Source organism: Acinonyx jubatus, chromosome B2 (assembly GCF_027475565.1).
Source record: "Acinonyx jubatus isolate Ajub_Pintada_27869175 chromosome B2, VMU_Ajub_asm_v1.0, whole genome shotgun sequence".
NCBI lineage: Eukaryota > Metazoa > Chordata > Mammalia > Carnivora > Felidae > Acinonyx > Acinonyx jubatus.
The window spans coordinates 119,478,124-119,497,882 of record NC_069385.1 but is presented as its reverse complement, the minus strand read 5'-3'; the positions used below and the strand labels follow the sequence as shown (position 1 = coordinate 119,497,882).

The following is a 19,759-nucleotide window of genomic DNA, read 5'->3' as shown; positions in this document are numbered from 1 at the left end:
CCAGCCTCTCAGGGAAACCCCTGAAGGACTCTTGGGGGAGGGAGGGAGCTGAAAACATCATTTCCCGAGAGGGGGCCTCTGACAAGAGGTCTGTTGACAATAAACACACAATTTATCAGACATAGACATTTATTACACAAAATGGAAAGAGGTGATCATGGGAATGGGGTATGTATGGGGGCCAGGGTTTGGGGAATCAACCCCAGACAGTGAGGTCATCAGGTCCTTCCTAGGAGCCTTCACTGGGGACAGGACAGAAGACAATTTCAGGCCCAGGTCCCCATCGCTCCCGGAGTAGGGCACGGTAGAGTGCAGGAGGAAAAATAGAGTGAGGAACTCTATTGGGGAAGATTTGGAATGGTCTAGAGGGATATGGGCAGGGACTCAGGAGAAGCAGAGTGGAGGATGTAAAGTGGCAGGATGGGTAGAGAGACCATTGTCTAATTAAAGAAATGTGAAGAGTCTGGAGAAATGTTTTTCTGAGCAAAGGGAGCTAAGGAGAGGCCATTGTAGGGAGCCGGGGGACACAGAGACACAGGGCTCAGCTCAAGTTAAGGCCAGTGGGAGGAGGGGCAGCTATGGAGTGAGTCTCAGTGCAGCAGCCAGAGGCCAAGGCCAGCCAAAGAGGTCAGGAGGACAAGGGCCAGGGCCGGGGTGGGCCGAGGGGCTGGGCTGTTACAGTTGTCCTTGCTGCAGCAAGTAGTGTTATAGGTCAGACCCAGCTTGTGGTTGGTTTGGTTGAAGGTCTCCCGACAAGGCTCTTCGGGTGTGCCACATCGAAGGTTGGAGAAAACCCACATCTTACCTGAGGGTAGGAGTGGACAGTGGGGTCAGCTAGGATGGGCACCTGGCATGCCTGTGCCCACCTCCCCTCCCCATGCACCCACCCAGGCTTCCTTCCCTACTCTGCCCCTGGCCCTCCCCTCTTTATCTCTTCTCAGTAAGTCTGACTGTCCTCCTTCACTTCCTTCCCCCACCCCCTCACCCCAGTCTTGGTCCTATCACTTGTTGGCTGTGGGGCCTTGGACTTGTCAGTGTCTCTTTCTGAGGCTGTCTCCTCAGTGTAATGAGAGCACCCACATCATAGGATTCTTGAACATGAACTCAAACAATCCATGTAAAGTCAGAGAATGGTACCTCGTACCTAAGAACCCTCGGCCAAATATCATCATTCCTGTGATTGTCTGTTCCATCTCAGTCTGAGCTACAGTTGGGCCTCAGCCCTCACCAATAGAGTCTCCCACCGGTCCCCTCTCCCCACTAAAGAGGGGGATGTTACCGAGGTACACATTTGTTGTCAGGCACTGTTGTCCTGGTTCTAGGCGGCAGGACTGCCGGTCCACACAGCCCAGCACAGGGACCTTGTAGCAGGAGTGACAGCGAATGTCAGCTGGGAAGACACAAGTCAGGCTGAGGTGATGGGGTGTCTGACTCACCTGGGGACCAGCAGAGCTGTGGGGTAGGGTGGACAAGAGCCAATCAAGTAGGTGTTCTAACCTGTTTGGTTTGGTAGTGACAGAGGAGGTGAGTAAAGCAGCAACAGTGGAGGTAGGGGAGGGTGGAGCACTGCTCCGTGAATGCCCACACACTAAACACTGTCCTTCACCCCACCCCATGGGGGATGAGTCAAGAGGGGTAGAGCTACCAACAAAAACACAGGGCTGGGGATAGATGGAATGTGAGAATACCGTGGGCAAGGAATGGAGGAGGTGGGGGAAAAGATAAAGGAATTCAGAAGACGTCACAGATGGAGACTTGAAATTGGAAGAAATATTACAAATAAGAATGATGTTTGCCGCACTTGCATAAATGGCTTGTAACTTGAGGCTGGCAAGAAAGCCACCTAAGGCCAGCTTTTTTTTTTTTTTTTTTTAAGCTCATTTATTTTTGAGAGAGGCTGCGCTGTCAGCGTAGAGCCAAATGCGGGGCTCGAACTCACGGTGAGATCATGACCTGAGCCAAACCAAGAGTTGGACGCTTAACTGACTGAGCCACCCAGGTGCCCCCGTGGTCAGCTTTAGCAATTTACTCTCACCACCTGGGACCGCCGTAAGTGTGGGATCCTGTCATCCTGGCGGCTTTGAGGAAGAAAAGAAAAATATCTGGGAACCAGATCATCAGATTCCACCTGAGCACCTTACCAAAAGGGAGAGAATGGAAGCAGAAAGTGTCACCCTCCAAGTTCCCACCTCAGCTAATTGCAGGTTTGGGTGAGCCAAGTGTGGCAAAGGAGGGGTTCAGTCCAAGAGTAGAGGGGTCTGGTGACTGCACCTCTGTGCATCAAATCCATTTCACCCTGGGCGTGAGCAGCCTTGGCATTCCCTCCCTAGGAGGCTGGGATATCTCCCCAGTTTCCCAGGAGATTCTAAGAGATCCCTGGGACCCTCCAGAAGGCTTGTATCCCTGGGGGTATGCTCCCCAGGGAAGCCCAAGGGTGCACTAGAAAAGGCCACTGCCTCTCAGAATGACTGAGAACAAAATCTGATGGAGTAGATGGGGAGGGTGGGATGCACAAGAAGTCCCAGACTGGATGCCTAGGTTTCTGGGAGGACTCTGCTGAGTGCAGATGGTAAGAGGAGAAAGCAGTAAGCTGGGTCCCAGAGAGTTTGGTAGCGGAGTAGGGGAGAGGGGACCTGGAGCCCTGGCAGGTCTTGGAGGTGGGGAGAAGTATGAAGGAGCCAGGAATCCTTGAGAAATGGAGCAAAGACCCTGTGACGGGGAAGCCTGGTTCTGGAGGCACAGGAGAACTGAGCCACCAGTTGGGGCACTTGGGATCCTGAGCAGTGGGCAATGGAGGGCGGTGGGTGGGGCAAGCTGTAGAAGTCCTTGGGGCCCCTAGATGCTCACCTGAGACCCAGCAGAGCAGAGCAGACAGGGTGAGCAGCAGAAGACCTTTCATGATGAGGATCCTGAGAATGGTAGCAAGTACAGCAGCTGACAGTAGATTTTCAGGGATCCGGCTCTGGGAGTTGAGTGGCCTTTTGGAATTTATAATCCCAATGGTCCCCTCCCTTCCCTGCCTCTGGTGGCCCCTCCTTCTCTATTTACACACAGCTGACCAGGGATGGGGAGGTACTAAGCAGAACTGGGTGAAGGAGTGGGGATGGGAGAGAGAGGTAGCGGAGGATAGGTGAACTAGTGGCCAACTCCATTTTGGTTCTTGATTTCAGGTCAAGACACCCCTCCTGGTTCCCAGCTGACAGCCCTGCCTGCCCAGTCCTCTGAAGAGGCATCACCAAAGGTCCCTGTGATAGTACAGTGGCTGTGGTGGCGGTGCCTGCTGCTTCCTGGGAAATGGACAATGGGATGTGGCCTACATTAACTGCCAAATTTGGGTCCCTGGGGGGAACTGGTAGGGGCAGGTGAGCAGAAACTGAGGATGGAGAGGCTCCTGGGTGGCTCAGTCAGGTGAGCATCTGACTCTTGATTTCAGGTCATGATCTCAGGGTCTGTGGGACTGAGCCCCGCATTGGGCTCCACTGCTGAGCATGGAGCCTGCCTAAAATTTTTTCTCCCTCTACCCCTCTCCCCTGCTTGTGTGCTCTCTCTCTAAAAGAAGAAAGAAAAAAGAAATTAAGGATGGAAGAGGCCAACTTAATCTTGATTCAGCCCTGACTTGATCTTCCCAATCCCTGCTTAGCCACAAGACAAAGGATGAAGGGTTTGCGATGTCACCAGGGGCTTCCATGATGTCACAAGAACAGAGGCATAGGCTGGGGCTGCCTGCTAGGGAGGTGCTGCCTCAGGCCCTTAGAAGGTTCTCAGAACTTGCCCTGGCTAAACTAGGGCTTGGTCTGGCCTGGGTTGTTCTAGTTCAGTGAGGGCCAATGAAGTCCAGGGTGTGGGGCATGTGCACCTGCTCCAAAGTGTCTCTCAAATCAAAACCTGCCAGTCTGGGTGGGGCACCACTGGCTGGGAGGGACAGCGTGGGCACAGAGGTGAAATAGAAGCTAAAATAAGAATAGAAATAATAATAATAATAATAATAATAATAATAATAATGGTGAGCACTTAGTGCTCCTATGTGTCAGCCATTGTGCTAGGTGTTTTACATGTATTACTCTTTTTCTTTCTCAATCCTCTATGAGGTAGGTGCTTTTATCCCTGTTTTACAGATGAGCGAACAGGCCCAGAGAAGTTAAGCGACTTGCCCGCACGTGAAGTCAGGATTTGAACTCAGCCAGCCAGCCCGGACGCTCTGGGCCCCTGCTAGCTGTAGGAGTTAAAGTTTTGCGAAAGTGTTCTGTCACCAGCCCGAGCACCACTTTTAACCGAGTATTGTTTGAGAGCTGTGAAGGGCTCCCAGAGGGATCCCGGCAGCTGGTAGCCCCGCCCTCCTTTTATCGGAGCGCCCAGACCCGCGACCCCCCCCCCCCCCCCCCACCAACCCCTTGGTTTCCCTCCGGTCTCCTCTGCTGATCACTCCCTCCTCTCCCCACCACATCCCAGTCATGGCCCTGGTTCTGCAACTGCTGCCGGTGCTGTTGGCGAGGGCCCAGGGAGACCCCGGGGGTAAGCCATGCCCCCAGGAAAGTTGGGATAGGTGCCAGGAAAGACCGAGGCAGGGGGCGGCGCGGGGTGGGGGAGGGGAGGGTAGTGTGTGTGGAAAGATGAGGAGCGCAGGAGAGCAGAGGAGAGGGGAGAGAGAGGAGACGGGAGTGGGATTCGTCTCTAACTGTGGACTTGCCCTAACCACTGCTCCCTCCAAACCCAGCTTCACTGGACGGCCGCCCTGGAGACCGGGTGAATTTCTCCTGCGTAGGGGTCTCGCATCCCATCCGCTGGGCCTGGGCGCCTAGCTTCCCGGCCTGCAGGGGCCTGTCCAAAGGACGCCGCCCAATCCTGTGGGCCTCATCCAGCGGGACCCCCACTGTGTCTCCCGTCCAGCCCTTTGCTGGTCGCCTACGTGCCCTGGACCCTAGTATCCGGCGGCTGGAGCTGCTCCTGAGCGCGGGGGACTCAGGCACCTTTTTCTGCAGGGGCCGCCGCGAGGAGGAGAGCCGTACTGTGCTGCATGTGCTAGGGGACGGGGCTGACTGCAGGGCTCCGGGGCCTGCCCACGGTAGGTCCAGGTCTTTGCGCACGGGGGCTTAACTCGAACACAGACCCTGGGGAGGGAGAGAGGCCTTGGCTGGACGTTCTTGACCTGGAGAGCTAGTTCTCTGTTCTCGCACCCCTGACCTCGGCATCCACCGCCATCCCCTCCTCCGTTTCCCCAGGGTCCATGTATGCCCAGCTCCTGATCCCACTGCTGGGCGCTGGACTAGTGCTGGGACTCGGGGCGTTGGGCGTGGTCTGGTGGTGGCGCAGGTGAGCACAATGGGAGGGGCTTGAGGCGGGAAGGGCAGGACTAGAACCTTCGCAGACTTTAGCTAGATCTAGAGCTGGGGCATGTGGTTTAGAGAAAAATGGGGGAGGTCACAACTTGGGCCAAGGCCACAGACTGGTGTGTGGAGCCCTGGCTTGGAAGGTGAAGCTAGAGCTGGAGGAGGATCAGAGCATGGGCGGGATTATCGGTGGGAGTGGAGCCCAAATTGTTTGTGGGTCTGACCCTTCCGAGTTGCTGGGTTGCTGTTGGTCCCGAGGAGAACGAGAGACAAAACTGATGGCACTCAAAGACTCCTACACATCCGTTACAGGCGATCACCCCCGCCCCCGCCTCAACCACTCCCCAGATTTGGTGAGACTAATTCCACCTCATTTTCCTTCTACTGCTCCCACACTTCCCATCTCTCAACTCCTGAGTCTGAGCCCTTCCTGGGAGCAGACAAGTTGGTCACTTTCTCTCAATTCTTCAGCTCTGTCCCCCCCATATAGATCCACTGGTGAAAGTCGAGACCCAGAGGCCAGCAAAGGAGGAGGAGCCTAAGATCACAGGGGAGCTGGACCAGGAGCCGGTAAGGGCCTGGGGATTGGAAGACGGCTGGCCAGAATCCCCGAGGAAAAGCCTGTGTCCCCCAGGGAGTCAGATCTCTGAGACCCTTCTGCTTTCCTGCCCACCTTTCAGAGCCTGCTCTATGCAGACCTGGATCATCTGGCCCTCAGAAGGCCCCTCCGGTTAACCCCAGTGGTCCCTGCTGATGCCTCCACCATCTATGCGGTTGTAGTTTGAAGGGAAGTCCTTATTCCAAACCTCGAACCTCGCAAGCTGGGGCTTCTCAGCTCTCCACAACTTTCGGCCCCTCCTTGACTCCTCACTTGGAAAAGGAATCCACCATGGGATAGAATCGAGCACTAGCCTGAGAATCAGGAGCCCTGGGTTCCAGGCTATCTCTGCCACTGATCTTGCTCCTTCAGCTACCCCATCTCATAACTTTCTTGTCTCCTTCACCACTGGTGCTCTTTCTAAACCTGATCAAGCCCTGTCTCCCTATCTTAAGACATCAACAACTCCTAGATAGTTGTCCTACTCTTCCCTTCCCTCCACAGTCCAGCTCTTTGAACCAGGGGCCTACACCCATATTTTCTTCTCCTTTACTCCACCCCCACTGCTCATCTGCTCTCCATGAGGTTGCCAGTGAGGTCCTGATGGCCACACCCAGTAGATTTTTTAGCATTCATCTGGCTTGGTCTTTGATCACGCCCTTCTTTGAGCTCTGTTTTTCTTTAATGCTGGTGTCTTCCTTTTGGACTCTTTTTCCTTGCTCCCTACCACCATGGTATTCCCCACCATTCTAGGTTTGTCCTTTCTTTATCGGACTTCCCTCTCTTTGGGAATCTGCCATCCACAGCCAGTTCTCAGCCCTCACCTCTGCAAACAACTCAGAACTCTCTCCAGCTCACATTTCTGGGAATGGGATCTCCCAGCTATCCCTGAGACATCTCTGTCTGGTTGGCCGTAGGCATTTTGCACACAGCATATCCAAAACCCAACTCATTGTCACTTAATACTTCTCTGCATTCTCTGTTGATCAACCCAGTTGCCTAAGCCAGAAACTGGGAGTCATGCAGACCTTCTTCCGCTCACTCCCACACAATGAACCAAGTCCTATTTTAATGTCACTGTGAAATCCTACCCTTCTTCACGCCCAGGGCTACCACCTGAATGTACTCTCATTTCTTCCCTGGTCACCCATAGCCCCACCTCATCCTCTTGCCCTTGTCTTCCTTCCTCAAGCCAGAGGGGTCCTCCCCAAATGGTAACCTACTCCTCATGGCCTATATTCCAGAACTGCAGTATTTCTTTCCATAACCTTCAGCTCTGGAGCCATGGGCCTTAGCTTTGGGTACAAGGTGCTGCAGCACTCTGCCTACTCTCCAGGTTTGTCCCTGTCACTCCACATGCACACAACGTGCCAGCCTTGGAGAGATTCTCCCCAGCCTCCAAATATGCCTTTGCGCAATGCAAGTCCTTCTTCCTGGATCACTCTTCCTCCTCCTCCCCACCACCTTCCTGGCTAATTCTTCTTTATCCTCAGTTGAAATGTAGCCTTTCCTGGGAAGCCATTCCTGACCCTCTTTGCCTACCTCTGCGTACATCTTGATGCCTTAGGCAGTCTCCTTATTTATCTCATAGCAACAACATCCTGTGAATTGTTCCATCACAACCTGTATTTCAATTTCATGTACTGTGAGTTCCCTGATATCAGGAGACCGACCCTTTTTAATTTTACTGCTAAGCCTCAGTAAATGAGTGAATGAAAATGAATGTCCCTGGAAGTGTCACTTCTTCCTCTCTATCATCTAGGAGTGGGTTGGTAATCTACCAGTTTCTGAATCATCTGACATTTGGATAAATTGAGTGATCCACCCATACTCTTTCTTCTCTCCCTCATATGTGCTGCCCACAATAGAAATTCTATCCTGTCCATCTTGTGCCCAAACACCTATGATAGGGCTGGGCAATGAGTCAGTAAGTGCCTAATGAGGGTTTGATGAATGAAGGAGGCCTCCTTCCCAGCACTAACCCCAGATTTCAGCCCTGCCCCTACCCCTCTGCCCCAATAAGACACAAGCCACAACCCAGTCTAAAAGGTCGGTTCTGTTTATTATCTCTGAGGAAGATGACTCACCCAGTGGACTCTATCCTTTTTCCCACACTAAGCCCTCCCCCCCCAATCTTGGGGCCCTCTCCCTACTACTACCTATTCCCTGTCCTCTATCTAAGCCTCCTTCCCCTTCTAATCCCTATGCTGCCCTACCCCTGGCCAGCCAGGACCCCAAGGCCAGGCCCTCAGCTGTGGGGGCGTGTGCTGAGCACCAGGCAGAGGGAGCTGAGCCCAGCGCCTGCCTTCTCCAGTTCTGAGCAGGACACAGGTACCAGCGTGACATCAGAGAGCTTCTGCAGTGCCTGCAGGGAGGATATAAAGTGAGGAGAGGGGAGTAAGATCCTGAGGCCACAGCCAGGCCCTTCTTCTAGCCAGCTCAGGGTGGCACCACCCATGCTTCCAGAGACGGTACCCCTTCTTCCTCCCACTAAGAAGGCCTGAGACCCCTCTCTCTGGTTGGTGGCAGTGGTGGAGCTGCTGCCTTCCCTCACCTCCTGGCTATTAGGCAGGTCCCCGCCTCCACGGTGCAGGAGAAAAGGGGGCACACCAGGCAACCCAGGACGCAGAAAGAGACAGTCAGCAGCTGCGTCATCTGGGAGCGTCAGAGACGCATAGGGGTGGTCCGTCAACACTGCCATCGCCTGAGGGAGAGGAAAGAGGAAGTGCTGAAGCTCAGAGGGCTGAGGACACAGTTACATTTGCTGTATAATAATGCTAGCAAGCACTTAGCCCTTAGTATGTGTCAGGCAGTGTTCTAAGTGATTTAGTTACCTCTGTTCCACCTCATACTCACATGCACTTCTTTCTACCTCCAACCCTCTTCTCCCCCTCTCCAGCCCCTCCCAGTCAATTTCATGCATCCTTCAAGTCATAACTTAGTTGCCATCTTTTGGGAGTTACTTGAAACTCGGGAAGATGATGTGAATCTGCTGTGTTCCCTGTCCTTGTCCTGCTAGTATAACAACTTGCTTTCTCACAGGTTTTCACACTAGATAGTCCGCCCCATGAGGGCAGGGTTTGGAGTTTAATTCTCTGAACATCCCTGCTTTCAGCCTCTAGGGCCGGGAGCCACACCCACTTTTGTGGCCGAACCCTACCTGCCCCACCCCTGCCCCGCCTCTCACCCTGACAGCCTTTTGGGCGGCTTCGCTGCTACCCGCTACCACAGTGCGGGGTCCCCCCATGCCGCAGAGGCCGCGCAGGTGGGAGGGGCTGGAGACTGGCACTGTGGAGACAGCGAAGTCCTAGGGGCAACAAGGGAAAGAATTCAGGGAAGTGGGAGGAGTGGGAGGATTCCCTAAAACACAAGCTGCTTTTGGCTCCTCCCTACGCCGCGCCCCACCCCGCGCCCTTCCTACCCCATCAGCTCCTGGCTCCCCCAGCACGAAGCTGGTCCTGCTCCTCACCCGAAACGTGTCCGCCACGATCTCAGCTCCTCGGTGATTGGTCCACTTGGAGAGGCCTACGAAAAACTCCCGGCCTGAGCCCAGGGAGGCCGCGGGGGTTTAAGAGCGAGAGTGAGTTGGAAACAAGGCCCGACATGGCCCAGTCTCAACTCTGCTTCCCAGTGCAAAGCCCAGGAATGCAGGCACCTCAGCCTCACCGGTAAAGAGAACATCAGTGCCATCCAGGGTCGCGTTCTCATCTCCCATCTCCACGATCCGGAGCCCAAGGTCCTGAAGGGCTTTGCGGACTCCATCGACCTTAGGGCAGGAAAAGAGGGCGCGGGGCAGAGACATTCCCACCTGCAATTCTTAAAACCCCGTACGGCCAGCTACCCCTCTCCTGGCGCTCACCTCCGGCCTGCGGGCGGGGCTCCAGGGCCGCGTGATTAGGGCCGTGTCCCCTTGGATCACGGCTGTGTCACCGAGAAGCGGTCCCAGCGGCAGCGACTCTTCAGGAGGCAGTTCTAGCAGCTGCAGCCCCAATCGCTGCCTCAGTTTACCCCCCAGTACTCCGTGCTCCCTCTGGGCTTTAGCCAGGTCCAGAGCCGGGAGGCCAGCTCCCGCACCCTCCCCCGAAGCCAGGCTCTCTGGGACCCCCCGGATCAGGGCATGGGAGCAGCGGCCCAGCCCCTCCCCCGGCGTCCCCATCCCATCCACACAGTCTCCCCCTCCGGCCGCGCTGATTTCTTAGTTTTCTCTTTTTACTTCACCTGTCTGGAAGAAGAGACAGAAAGGGAGGAGGGCAAAGAAAGAGACATGCACAGAAGGGCGTAGGGGGTGGTTAAGAGCGCCCGGGTCTTCCTTCTGCCATCTCCGGGCGCCCCTCCCACTTCGCCCCACCCCCTCCAGACGTTCCCCTCCCGCCAACTCCATTCCACCCCGCACCCTTCGGGGTCTGCTTCTTTGGAGGGAGTCCGAGGAACAAGACCGGGACCCCTAATCTCTAAAACACCTGTTGCCCCTGTTCGGGGGCTTCGCGAGGTCCCTGCTAGGCGCCCCTCTTGGCAGCCGCTAGGATGCGCTCACTCCCTAAAAATGCAACGGTCCCGCCCCCTTAACCCTCAGCTGCTCGCTGCCATAGGGACCCGAAGTGAGGCAAGGGACCCAAAGGGGTTATGGGACAGGAGGAGACAGCTGGGAAGATGGTCAGGGCCTGGGAGATGGAAGTCCTGAATGCCCAACAAGAAAGGGAGAGAGGGGCAACGAGGGAGGAATTAGAGCCTAAGGAGTTAAATATCTTCTCTCCACCCCTGCCGGTCCTGCTACCCCTAGCACGACCCAGTAGAAACCAGACCGAGTCCCGGAGGACTGGGAGAGGTCTAAAACGAAATCCAAGGGGCGGGGAAACCGGGGGCGTGGTCCCAGGGAGCGGGCACCACTCCCGGCTCCAGGACCGTCTCCCCGTCCATCTCCCCCAAAGTCTACCCAGCTCAGCTCCGCACCCAAATTTCGGCCTCCTGCACTCTGTCGGGTATCGGGCACGGGCCCGGCAACCTCAAACTCTGGCCCGCACACGGTCCGGGGGACATCTCCAACCCCTAGACTTACCTCTAGCGGCCACCCAGACTCCAGCGCTCTTGTGTTCTTGGCTGGGGCCCCACCCCCCTGAGGACAGAGTTGGCTGGAGAAGGGAGTCCTAGTCTTCAAGCCTCGGGGGCTGGAGCTCTTGGCTTTTGAGGGGTCCCTGGGTGAGGCGAGCTCAAGAACTACGGTGGGGCGGGGGCGCGACTGTCTGGCGGCTCCGGGGCATTGTCTAAGCGGGACGGGGCGGGGCTCCTCGAGGCCACGCCCATTCCGCCCTGCTACGCCGCGCCCGCTCCACGGGGACTGCGCTCCCCTTCTCCGAACTCGGCCCCGCCCCGTGAGTGCTGCCCAGGCCCACCCAGATATGGAGGGCCCTGTCGGCTGGGCAGCAAATGCGACATGGACCGCAAGACAGCGTTATGGTGGACCGGCACGAAAAATGGAAGCCTGACCACAAATACCCCTCTTCTAAATTCCTGGCTTCTGCCCTGAGCTCAAGGTCACTGACCCACCTCTCATTCTGTGTTACCCACACTGCAGCCCCCTTTGTGCAAAACGACACTACATTTTCATTCTGTATTTTATTACTGAAATACATTGTCCTACCCACACCCCCACACAATAAAAATCTTACCTAGATTCCCCATCTTTCCCCTCAGCCCCCCAGTCAGCCCTACACAAGTGCTCCAGGATTCTCTGCCCACTGGCCATTTTGGAGTGTGTCCATTGGGTAGCCACGTGGAAACCACCTGGTGCCTTTGTGGAGAAAATAGAGGGGGGGCACAGAGCCCCAGGAGGGGCTTATTTGAGGGCCTTGGCCACTTGCTCGTAAGCCAGCTCGATCTCCTCATCATCTGGACAGGTGGAGGCAAACTCTTCCCGAGCATAGGCATTGCGCAAGTATCGATGCACTCCGCGGAACACCTCTGGGATGGAGAATCCCCTGTACTTCTTACATACCACCTGGGGGTGCAGAGAGGAGAGGGACCAACATGTTAGCCTCAGGGGAAGCCACAATGGCTCTTGGTCTTTCCCTTCTCCCAAGGCTTACATGATAAAATCTAGCCTTCCTGTCCAGGCATTCAAGAACCTCTACTATCTGGCTTCTCTTCCTGTAATTCTTATCTCCCATATGAATCATTTTCTCCAATGGGCTTTCTAACTCCTCGCTTTCTCCTACTGTCTTCACCCTTCCTCTCCATTTACTGAAATCCTGGTCATTTATAACCTGTTCCTTTTCAGACCACCCCATTCCATGGTGCCAGTTCTCTCCTTGATTATATTGAGATATAATTCACAAATCATAAAATTCTCCCCTTGAATTTCCACAATAACTTTTGTCCCTATTTTTCATTTGGCTTTTATCATGTATTTTTTTTTAAATTTTTTTTCAACGTTTTTATTTATTTTTGGGACAGAGAGAGACAGAGCATGAATGGGGGAGGGGCAGAGAAAGAGGGACACACAGAATCGGAAACAGGCTCCAGGCTCCGAGCCATCAGCCCAGAGCCTGACGCGGGGCTCGAACTCACGGAGTGCGAGATCGTGACCTGGCTGAAGTCGGACGCTTAACCGACTGCGCCACCCAGGCGCCCCTTTTATCATGTATTATTAATTCACTTTCATGTGAATGTTTTATCTTCCCAGCTAGATTTCAAATCCTTTGAGAGCAAGAACCAATCATTGTACATCTTTGTGTCTTTCAGCGTCCAGTACACAGTTTTCAATACAGAGGTCTGTAGCAGACTGACATTAGGCCCATGTTTCACAAACTAAACCATAGCTTTGAAGCTAAGACAAAAACATGGGAACCGGCAGTTTTCATCTTTCATCACAAGAGGAAGTAGAGACTGATGCTATAAAAAGAGTTAAAGCTCTGATTTTAGGAAAAGCCTGCTTTGTCTTATCTGGGGATTTGGCAGTGACAGAGATAGGAAGAACACTCTTGATAGCAATACTGGGATATGTTACTCTCGGCCAATCTGCTGCACCCACAGCCTATGTCACATAATGTAATTCTCTCAAGCCCTGGTCTGCAGCAATGGCTGACGAGAAGGAATGGGGTAGTATCTGCTATTGGTAGCAATCCACAGAAACCATCCCAAGAAAGAAACCACCTTAGGAGTGGTTGTCATGGGAAACCTGTGTGGGAGCTTCTTAAAGAGCCATCCAGTGGCCACCTTCTACTCCTACAATGACCACCCACCTGCACTATGTGGAGCTTTGGCAACAGGTTGCAGTCAGCCAGAGTGAGCTCATTGCCATCCAGAAACTTCCTCTGAGAGATACCCTCATCCTCAGCACTGGTCTCATCCACTTCTTCGGGGAGAGGGGATGTCAAGTAATTGTCTAAAACTTTCAGGGCTTTCAGGAGCCCCTTCTCCAGATCTGTGCAAGAAAGGGGAATTGGTAAGAACATCAAAAGATCAACATAGTCCAGGAGGACCTAGGGAGTGGAGGGTGAATGAATACTAATGGTGAGGCCAGTCCAAGAGAATAATACCTAACACGAACGTAGTTTTCCATGTGTTATTCTAAGCACTTTACACACAACAACTCATCTAATTCTCACATCAACCCATGAAATAGGTATTGTTATCCTCATTTTATAGATCTGGAAATGGATTTACAGAGAAATTAAATGAATTGCTCAAAGTCACACAGCTAGTAGTGTTTGTACTCAGGTAGTCTGGATCTAGAGTTACTGTTCTTAAGCACAATCTATTCTGCCAGAAAACAGACCAGCAGCTAACCCAACTAATGTCCCCAGTGGGGCTGGAGAGACTAGGTAAGAAATGAGAGAAGCTTAAAGTCACAGCCATCATAAATACGAAGAAATATGGGGCTTAAGTAAAAGTAAGTTGGCTGGGCGAGAGGCAGTGAAGGTTTGCCAACATCTGCTCCATCTCCCTGACAGCTGAATTTCCAGGTGCTCCTAATGTTTCCCAATCCATAGATCTTCTCCATTACTCCTAGGACCCTGGCCTCCAACCCTTGAAACTCACTGTCATTGAGTGCTGGGTTGGAATTCTTGATGTATGCAGAAAATTTGGCAAATATGTCCAGCCCAGCCGTGTTGGATTCAGGGTTCAGAGCTGCCAACTTGGGGTACCTGAAAGCCAATGGAAGAAACAGGATAAGATATCTTCCGGGAAGGAGCCTCAGCTCCCCTGCTCTAGCCCATCACCATTCCCATTTTCCATTTCTTCAACACCTCTTTTTCCTAGAGTCTCCCAGTTACCCACTCCCTCCTTTCCAAGTGCCCTTATACCTGGGAGGGCACAGCACGGCCTCCAGAAACTCCTCAATCTTGTTGGTGTCTGTGTGCACTTCGGTGCCATACAGCAGGAATGGGAGCTGCCCTCCTGGGCACAGCTTCTGTACTGTCTCAGTCCGCCTGGAGAAGAGGCCAGGCATCAGGACAGGAAAAGGGGGTCAGGGAGAACCAGAAAGGGGAGATGGAGGGATGTGGGAAGAAAAAGGAGCTCGGGGGGGGGGGGGGAGGTGCAGGATGAAGGGCTAGGATTAGGTGAGTGTATGTGTGTGCATATATGTGTGCACATATGTGTGCACCAGGGGTGTTTAGAGGAACAGAAATTGGCCCACCTCTTGGTGTCAACAGTGGTGACGTTGAAGGTGACTCCCTTGAGCCAGAGTACCATGAACAGTCTCTGGGAGAAGGGGCAGTTCCCAATCTTGGCCCCATCACTGCCAGCCTGAAAAGCAACCCCCACCCCAAAGTTAGGCCTGGTACACCCCACCCAACCCCAGGCCATTCTCTGAACCTCCTACTCCCAGATCTAGCTGTTTTCTGCCTCATCATAACATTCAGTCTCACCAGTTAAAGCTCCCCCAAGAAGTGGGCTCTCCACTCTGGAGGTAGAGCAAACCTAGCGCAGATCACTGGGAACATTTTCTGCAAAGGGCAACTTCTGGTTCCCCAGAGGGTCAGGACAGGTGGGAATGAGGCAGAGGGATGGGGTTTTGGAGAACTTGGAGGATCTGGACCATAGAGAGGGAAGACTAAACAGTAATGCAGTTTTCTATATGCTATTCTCAGCACTTTACATACAAACACTTATTTAATCCTCACATCCTTAGAGAGGGACTTGGTAGGTTAGAGGCCTGGATTCCTGGATTCCTGAACGGAGTAGAGTCTGCAGACTGGCAAGGTGCAGCAGGGTTTGGAAGCCAGGGTTCTGGTTCTTTATGTCTCCACCAAGCTGTTTCTGGCAGCCAGGTAGGGGAGTCAAGGGGCCCAGAGCCTCACCCTAAAGATGTAGAGGGCTTTGCAGAGGGGGGCTGCCCTCTAATTGGCAAGTGGTGACCTCATCCCCCAAGGGACCTCCCTCTAGGCTGAGGGTGATTCATCTCACTGTGTCTCCGGCATTAGCAGCTTCCTTCCTGGCAAGGAGTGGGGGCAGGGACCTGTGAGGCTGAGGCCTGGGCAGCGGAGGGCCACCTCCCTCTTCCCCACACACTACTTGCGGGATCTCCCAGCACATGGCCCGTAGCTGCAGATAACTGTCCTCACACAGGACACAGGACTCTGTAGAGCAGCCTCACCCAGGAATAAAAATAGCCCTTGAGGCGAGTATGAGTGAGGTGGGGACCACACCTAAGGGGGGCGGGCCCAGGCACGGCTGGGCACAGGGAGAGGGAATGGCTTCCCGAGAAGCCCCAAGCATAAAGAAGGGGGAAAGCGGCAGGACGCACAAAGAAGGACGAACAAAGAGGGGGAAGTGGAGAGAAAGGCGGCAGGAAAGTGAAGGGTGTGGAGAATGTGAAAACAAGGAGACACAGATGGAGAGGGAGGTGCAGAGATGAGGTCCAGGATTGGGTAAGAATGCCCTGGAGTGGGGAGGGGAGCAGAGCAGCAACGGTGGAGTCTGCGGTCTGTGTTTTCATATTCTCAAAGGCCAAAGGACCACCGCTCTTCATCCACACCCACAGAGAGAGGAGAGAGTTGGGGCGACTCTTTTTCTCCTGTTTCTAAAACCCCCAAACCATGAATGCCCTAACCCAGGCTTCCCCCTCCTTCTGATACCTCTCTCCACCTATCCTTGTGGGAGCCCCAGCTAAACTCGCATCTAGCGACCTCCTTTTTTCTGGCTTCTGCAAGTCCCTGGTACCCTTCCGGACCCACCCCATCTCCAGCCCCGCTGCTATAACTCCACTTCCACTCTCTCACTTCCTTCCACCTACCAGTCCTTCCCCATGGATCCCCTCTCGGCCTCCCTTACCACACCCTCTCCCTTGAAACCTACCTTGCCACACACACACACTTGCACATTTCTCCAAGTCTCCCCCCAAGACACTCCTCACTCTGGTCTTCTCATAGGACCACCTGTCCTGATGTTTCCCTCTGACCCTCCAAACCCTGTTGGGTCCCACTGCACCATTCTCCCCCAGTCTTTCCTATCCGACCCTTTCCCCAGCCTCGTCAATATTCTCAACTCCTGGGAACCCTCCTAAGGCTGCTGGAAACTTCTACAAACTTTTCAGGATTGGGCATAGAATTCTCATTACCACCCCCCCACACAAACACACACACGACAATTGTCTTCCCTTTCCGAAGCCACCCCCCCCAACACACACACACACACACACACACACACACACACACACACACTAAAGATTGCACGTGGGGTTGGGGAGGGGGTCAAGGAGGGAAGAGATTGGGGAGTTAAGGCTGGAGCGGGGTAAAGGTGAGAGTTGCCTTCCAGGAATTGGGAAGCTGGCCTAGGAGGGAGAAGGTGTTCCTACCTTCACGAACAATTCGACCTGCGGTTGTTCTTCAGCCATAGTTGCGACGGGGACCAGGAAGCGGTCGGCGCTGGGGAACTGGGAGGGGCCCGGGCCAGGGAAGGCGGGTCTCACAGGCAGGGATTCTCTACCCCCAGATCTAGGGCTGTCCCTTCGGCGCAGCACAAGCCGGATCAGACCCGCTTACACGAGACGCGACCTCCCCACCAGCCCAACGTACCCCGCACCCCGCTCCTCCAGCTCTATCCGCTCCCGGGCTAGATCGGGGAGCCGCTGACTCACGGGCCGGGCCCGCCCCGCCCTGAACCTGGGGAGGGGACTGGAGGGGGCGGGACTCGACGATCTAGGGAGTAGGTCCAGAGGGGAGATCCTCAGGTCTCTTCGAGGATAAGGGATGGGGGTGTTAAAGAGAGGGAATCCTGGGAACCTCCTCGTTTCTCCGCCAGTCTCTTTGAACACAGGATTTTTTTTTCCTGCCTCAGTTTCCCTGCTGCATTAATCAGAGGACACTCGCACTCCTCCCTCACACGAGAAACAACATCAGCAGCTTGGTCAAGCCCATGAGGGTCTAGGGAGGGAATTTTAGAATGTGAAGGTGGTCGTTTATTCCTTTTTCCATATTCCTTCCAGACTCCAGGAGGACAGGGACCTGGAAATGGATACTGAGATTGGGGGAAGAGAGTGGTGAAAGGTAGGGCAGGGGATGGGAAGGGAGACAACCAGGCCTTGTGCTAGGGAAACAAGAAGCTGAGCCAAGGGGCCTCATCACTGGGGGAGGTCTGCTCCTCCTCAGTAGCCTGGTCAGCTTTAATACTTCCACTTCTGCCCCCATTCTGGGCCCCTTCCTGTGCCCCTTGTCCTTCTCTGACTGATTGATTGAAGATGGGAGAAGTGGGGAAGGGTGGGATTTTTATGGCCACAGAATAGAGCTGCACTGATCCTGGAGGGGATGGTAGCTGGTCCTATTATGGAAGAAAAAAAGCAAAGATCAGATGGAATAATGTAAGTGGAGTCCTTGGGGACACAAATAAGTAGGGAGGCAGAGGAAGAGTAGCTTGATTTTCGAGGTTCTGTCAAACTCTTTATGATCTGCTGAAAAATGGCTTAATAATACATCCTCCAAACTGGATATATTCCAGCCTCCATATCCTGAATCTCCCTCCTACCCTACCATACCTTCTCTTTCTTCCTCACCACTTGCTCACAAGAGACCTACAGTTCCAGAAAAACATGGTGGAGTGCAAGCATATAGGAGCAAAACAGGCCTTGACACTTAAAGAAAGGGAGAGACTTGGGGGAGGACTGGGGCAGAGTGAGAAACATGCTCCTGGAAACTAACAGTTAGTGGTTTCCTCTCCTGCTTCCTTTTCTGTGGGTTTTCTCCTCTCTGGGGGAAGGCCTATCTCTCTCCTCCCCAGAGAGGAGATATATTGTGTTTGCTTCCTTGAATAGTAAGATCCTATAAGGTTGTAGAATGATTCCATGAGTGTGTATGTGTGTGGGGGGGGCGGGAGGGGGGGAGTCTTCTCCATGGGTTATCCTCAAATTCTGCACACAGGACCCCTTCCATCTGAGGAAAGGAGGTCAAACCAGCCCTATTCCTAGGGTCCTCTTCTGTTTCAGCTGGTCAATGTCCATCAGAGAATATGCCCCACAAAGATCTCCCTTCTGGGAGACGCCTCAGGCAAATAGGGCCAGCCCTGAGCTGAAACAGGTTTTGGCAGCTTCTCTGCCTCTCTTTTCTCTCCTACAGCTTTCTGGCTAGGGCTGGCTTGATTATCAATATTGACTTTGGCTGGCTGGCTTGGTTACCCAAAAGGTATTTTGCCTTAATTTCCCAGATGACAGGTAATGCTGCCCTCTCCCGGTACTATTCAGCAGAACCCCCTGGATTTGAAACCAGGGGTTGCAGCCTCAAATCCTGCATCAGAGAAGTGTCCCTCTGGTCTCATCTCCTTACCTTTGCTTTTCTCCTATCTTAATATCTATCCTTTTCTTTGAAAGGTGGTTTCTTTTTTCACTCCCTCCCTTTCCTTGGCTTGGTAAACCCGTCCCTAATCTCTTTTCACCCCAGATTGGAAGGTGTGTCCCTCTCTGACACGCCTTAGAGTTATGATGGTCTCTTCCAGGTTTCCATAGCTCCATTGCTCAACCGTTTGCCAGGGGTAACCATTAACCTAGCACTTAACTCACTCCCCAGCTTTCTTGCTAGAGGGTATTTTCCAATCATTGTTTAGCAGAGCCAGATTATCCCACCATCTTCTCTAACCTCTTGGATGGGATCTCCCCATCTCAGGGTACCCTGGACAAAGTTGGGGAGGAGGATATATTTTTTAAAGTATATACTTGTTTATTTCTGTCCCCCTCACAATCTTCTCACTTACCCTCCCGTCACACACACTAAAAAGTAAGTTTCATGAAGCCCATACTTAATTAATGTTCAGTACTTTGGGTCTGCCACCTGACCCAGAATAGGCACTAAATAGTTGCTGAGTGAATGAATAACACCCCTCTGTACTTAGGGATGTGGGTGTGTGTGCATCTGTAGGAGGGGTACAGACATGTCTCAGCAGGAGTGTAGCTGTTCTTATCAGGTCTACTTCTCTCCACCAGACTTTGGTGTAATTCGAATGCTTCCACTTCCTTGTGGGAGACAAAAATTATAATTGAGACCCAGTAGCTCCCTCGTTGGGGTGGTAATACCCTGAACCAAGGATATAGGCAAAAGAGGACTAGGATAGGAGTCTTGCTTATTTCTGTTTATTTATTTAAAACACGTGGCTTTTAGTAAGTTTACCAGGCACTATTCTAAGCTGTTCATAAATACTAGTTCAGTGGGTACAAATATTAATTTAGAGTTGTTGGTACAGGTTTAATAATGTGCTTATCTTCGCTCTCCGGAAAAAAAAAAAATGCAATTCGCCTCTGCCCCTTTAGGCTGCTCCCCCCAACCCGCCTAGACCAGTTAGTTCTGTAGGCTCTGACTCAAGCTCCGCTTCCGACTTTCACAGGCTCCACCCCGCGTCAATCAAAGCC

At 53.3% G+C, this 19,759-nt stretch overlaps 4 protein-coding genes across 8 annotated transcripts; 1 reads left to right on the top strand and 3 right to left on the bottom strand.

Annotated features, from left to right (window-relative positions):
• Nucleotides 1-111: 111 nt before the first annotated feature.
• Nucleotides 112-3,881, bottom strand: LY6G6C (lymphocyte antigen 6 family member G6C). The gene is made up of 3 exons (XM_027058115.2): nucleotides 2,848-3,881; nucleotides 1,280-1,390; nucleotides 112-805 (listed from the first exon to the last, which is right to left on the bottom strand). Exons 1-3 carry the CDS (start codon nucleotides 2,897-2,899, stop codon nucleotides 591-593), a joined length of 378 nt encoding a protein of 125 aa, XP_026913916.1. The 5' UTR covers nucleotides 2,900-3,881; the 3' UTR covers nucleotides 112-590.
• A 473-nt stretch (nucleotides 3,882-4,354) lies between these two features.
• On the top strand, nucleotides 4,355-7,648 carry MPIG6B (megakaryocyte and platelet inhibitory receptor G6b). Of its 5 annotated transcripts, none has more exons than XM_027058107.2 (6): nucleotides 4,355-4,512; nucleotides 4,715-5,062; nucleotides 5,220-5,310; nucleotides 5,640-5,680; nucleotides 5,818-5,897; nucleotides 6,008-7,648. In XM_027058107.2, the coding sequence occupies exons 1-6, from the start codon at nucleotides 4,452-4,454 to the stop codon at nucleotides 6,110-6,112; spliced, it is 726 nt and encodes a 241-aa protein (XP_026913908.1). In that variant the 5' UTR covers nucleotides 4,355-4,451; the 3' UTR covers nucleotides 6,113-7,648. The 5 variants fall into 5 exon arrangements, with proteins under 5 accessions (XP_026913908.1, XP_026913909.1, XP_026913912.1 ...); XM_027058108.2 differs by having other exon boundaries at nucleotides 5,799-5,897; XM_027058111.2 differs by lacking the exon at nucleotides 5,220-5,310 and having other exon boundaries at nucleotides 5,799-5,897.
• Nucleotides 7,649-7,968: 320 nt separating this feature from the next.
• On the bottom strand, nucleotides 7,969-11,377 carry DDAH2 (dimethylarginine dimethylaminohydrolase 2). Its single transcript, XM_015082164.3, has 7 exons — nucleotides 10,982-11,377; nucleotides 9,785-10,147; nucleotides 9,592-9,691; nucleotides 9,395-9,468; nucleotides 9,113-9,232; nucleotides 8,480-8,629; nucleotides 7,969-8,290 (listed from the first exon to the last, which is right to left on the bottom strand). The coding sequence occupies exons 2-7, from the start codon at nucleotides 10,079-10,081 to the stop codon at nucleotides 8,174-8,176; spliced, it is 858 nt and encodes a 285-aa protein (XP_014937650.2). The 5' UTR covers nucleotides 10,082-10,147; nucleotides 10,982-11,377; the 3' UTR covers nucleotides 7,969-8,173.
• A 146-nt stretch (nucleotides 11,378-11,523) lies between these two features.
• CLIC1 (chloride intracellular channel 1) lies at nucleotides 11,524-16,995 on the bottom strand. The gene is made up of 6 exons (XM_015082163.3): nucleotides 16,724-16,995; nucleotides 14,564-14,673; nucleotides 14,229-14,354; nucleotides 13,963-14,069; nucleotides 13,164-13,345; nucleotides 11,524-11,920 (listed from the first exon to the last, which is right to left on the bottom strand). The coding sequence occupies exons 1-6, from the start codon at nucleotides 16,760-16,762 to the stop codon at nucleotides 11,759-11,761; spliced, it is 726 nt and encodes a 241-aa protein (XP_014937649.2). The 5' UTR covers nucleotides 16,763-16,995; the 3' UTR covers nucleotides 11,524-11,758.
• Nucleotides 16,996-19,759: the final 2,764 nt, after the last annotated feature.

What these genes read in the sequence shown, in the direction of transcription:
- LY6G6C (XM_027058115.2), bottom strand. Translation starts at nt 2,899, where the DNA reads ATGAAAGGTCTTCTGCTGCTCACCCTGTCTGCTCTGCTCTGCTGGGTC. An exon ending in TCTGCTCTGCTGGGTCTCAG is followed by an intron (nt 1,391 to 2,847) that starts GTGAGCATCTAG and finishes GTGTCTTCCCAG; the next exon opens with CTGACATTCGCTGTCACTCC. An exon ending in GACAACAAATGTGTACCTCG is followed by an intron (nt 806 to 1,279) that starts GTAACATCCCCC and finishes TCCTACCCTCAG; the next exon opens with GTAAGATGTGGGTTTTCTCC.
- DDAH2 (XM_015082164.3), bottom strand. Translation starts at nt 10,081, where the DNA reads ATGGGGACGCCGGGGGAGGGGCTGGGCCGCTGCTCCCATGCCCTGATC. An exon ending in CACTGATGTTCTCTTTACCG is followed by an intron (nt 9,469 to 9,591) that starts GTGAGGCTGAGG and finishes CCCTGGGCTCAG; the next exon opens with GCCGGGAGTTTTTCGTAGGC. An exon ending in ACCTGCCTAATAGCCAGGAG is followed by an intron (nt 8,291 to 8,479) that starts GTGAGGGAAGGC and finishes TCCTCCCTGCAG; the next exon opens with GCACTGCAGAAGCTCTCTGA.
- CLIC1 (XM_015082163.3), bottom strand. Translation starts at nt 16,762, where the DNA reads ATGGCTGAAGAACAACCGCAGGTCGAATTGTTCGTGAAG. An exon ending in ACCACTGTTGACACCAAGAG is followed by an intron (nt 14,355 to 14,563) that starts GTGGGCCAATTT and finishes CCTCTTCTCCAG; the next exon opens with GCGGACTGAGACAGTACAGA. An exon ending in GCCGTGCTGTGCCCTCCCAG is followed by an intron (nt 14,070 to 14,228) that starts GTATAAGGGCAC and finishes ATTGGCTTTCAG; the next exon opens with GTACCCCAAGTTGGCAGCTC.
- MPIG6B (XM_027058107.2), top strand. Translation starts at nt 4,452, where the DNA reads ATGGCCCTGGTTCTGCAACTGCTGCCGGTGCTGTTGGCGAGGGCCCAG. An exon ending in GGCTCCGGGGCCTGCCCACG is followed by an intron (nt 5,063 to 5,219) that starts GTAGGTCCAGGT and finishes CCGTTTCCCCAG; the next exon opens with GGTCCATGTATGCCCAGCTC. An exon ending in GTGGTCTGGTGGTGGCGCAG is followed by an intron (nt 5,311 to 5,639) that starts GTGAGCACAATG and finishes CATCCGTTACAG; the next exon opens with GCGATCACCCCCGCCCCCGC.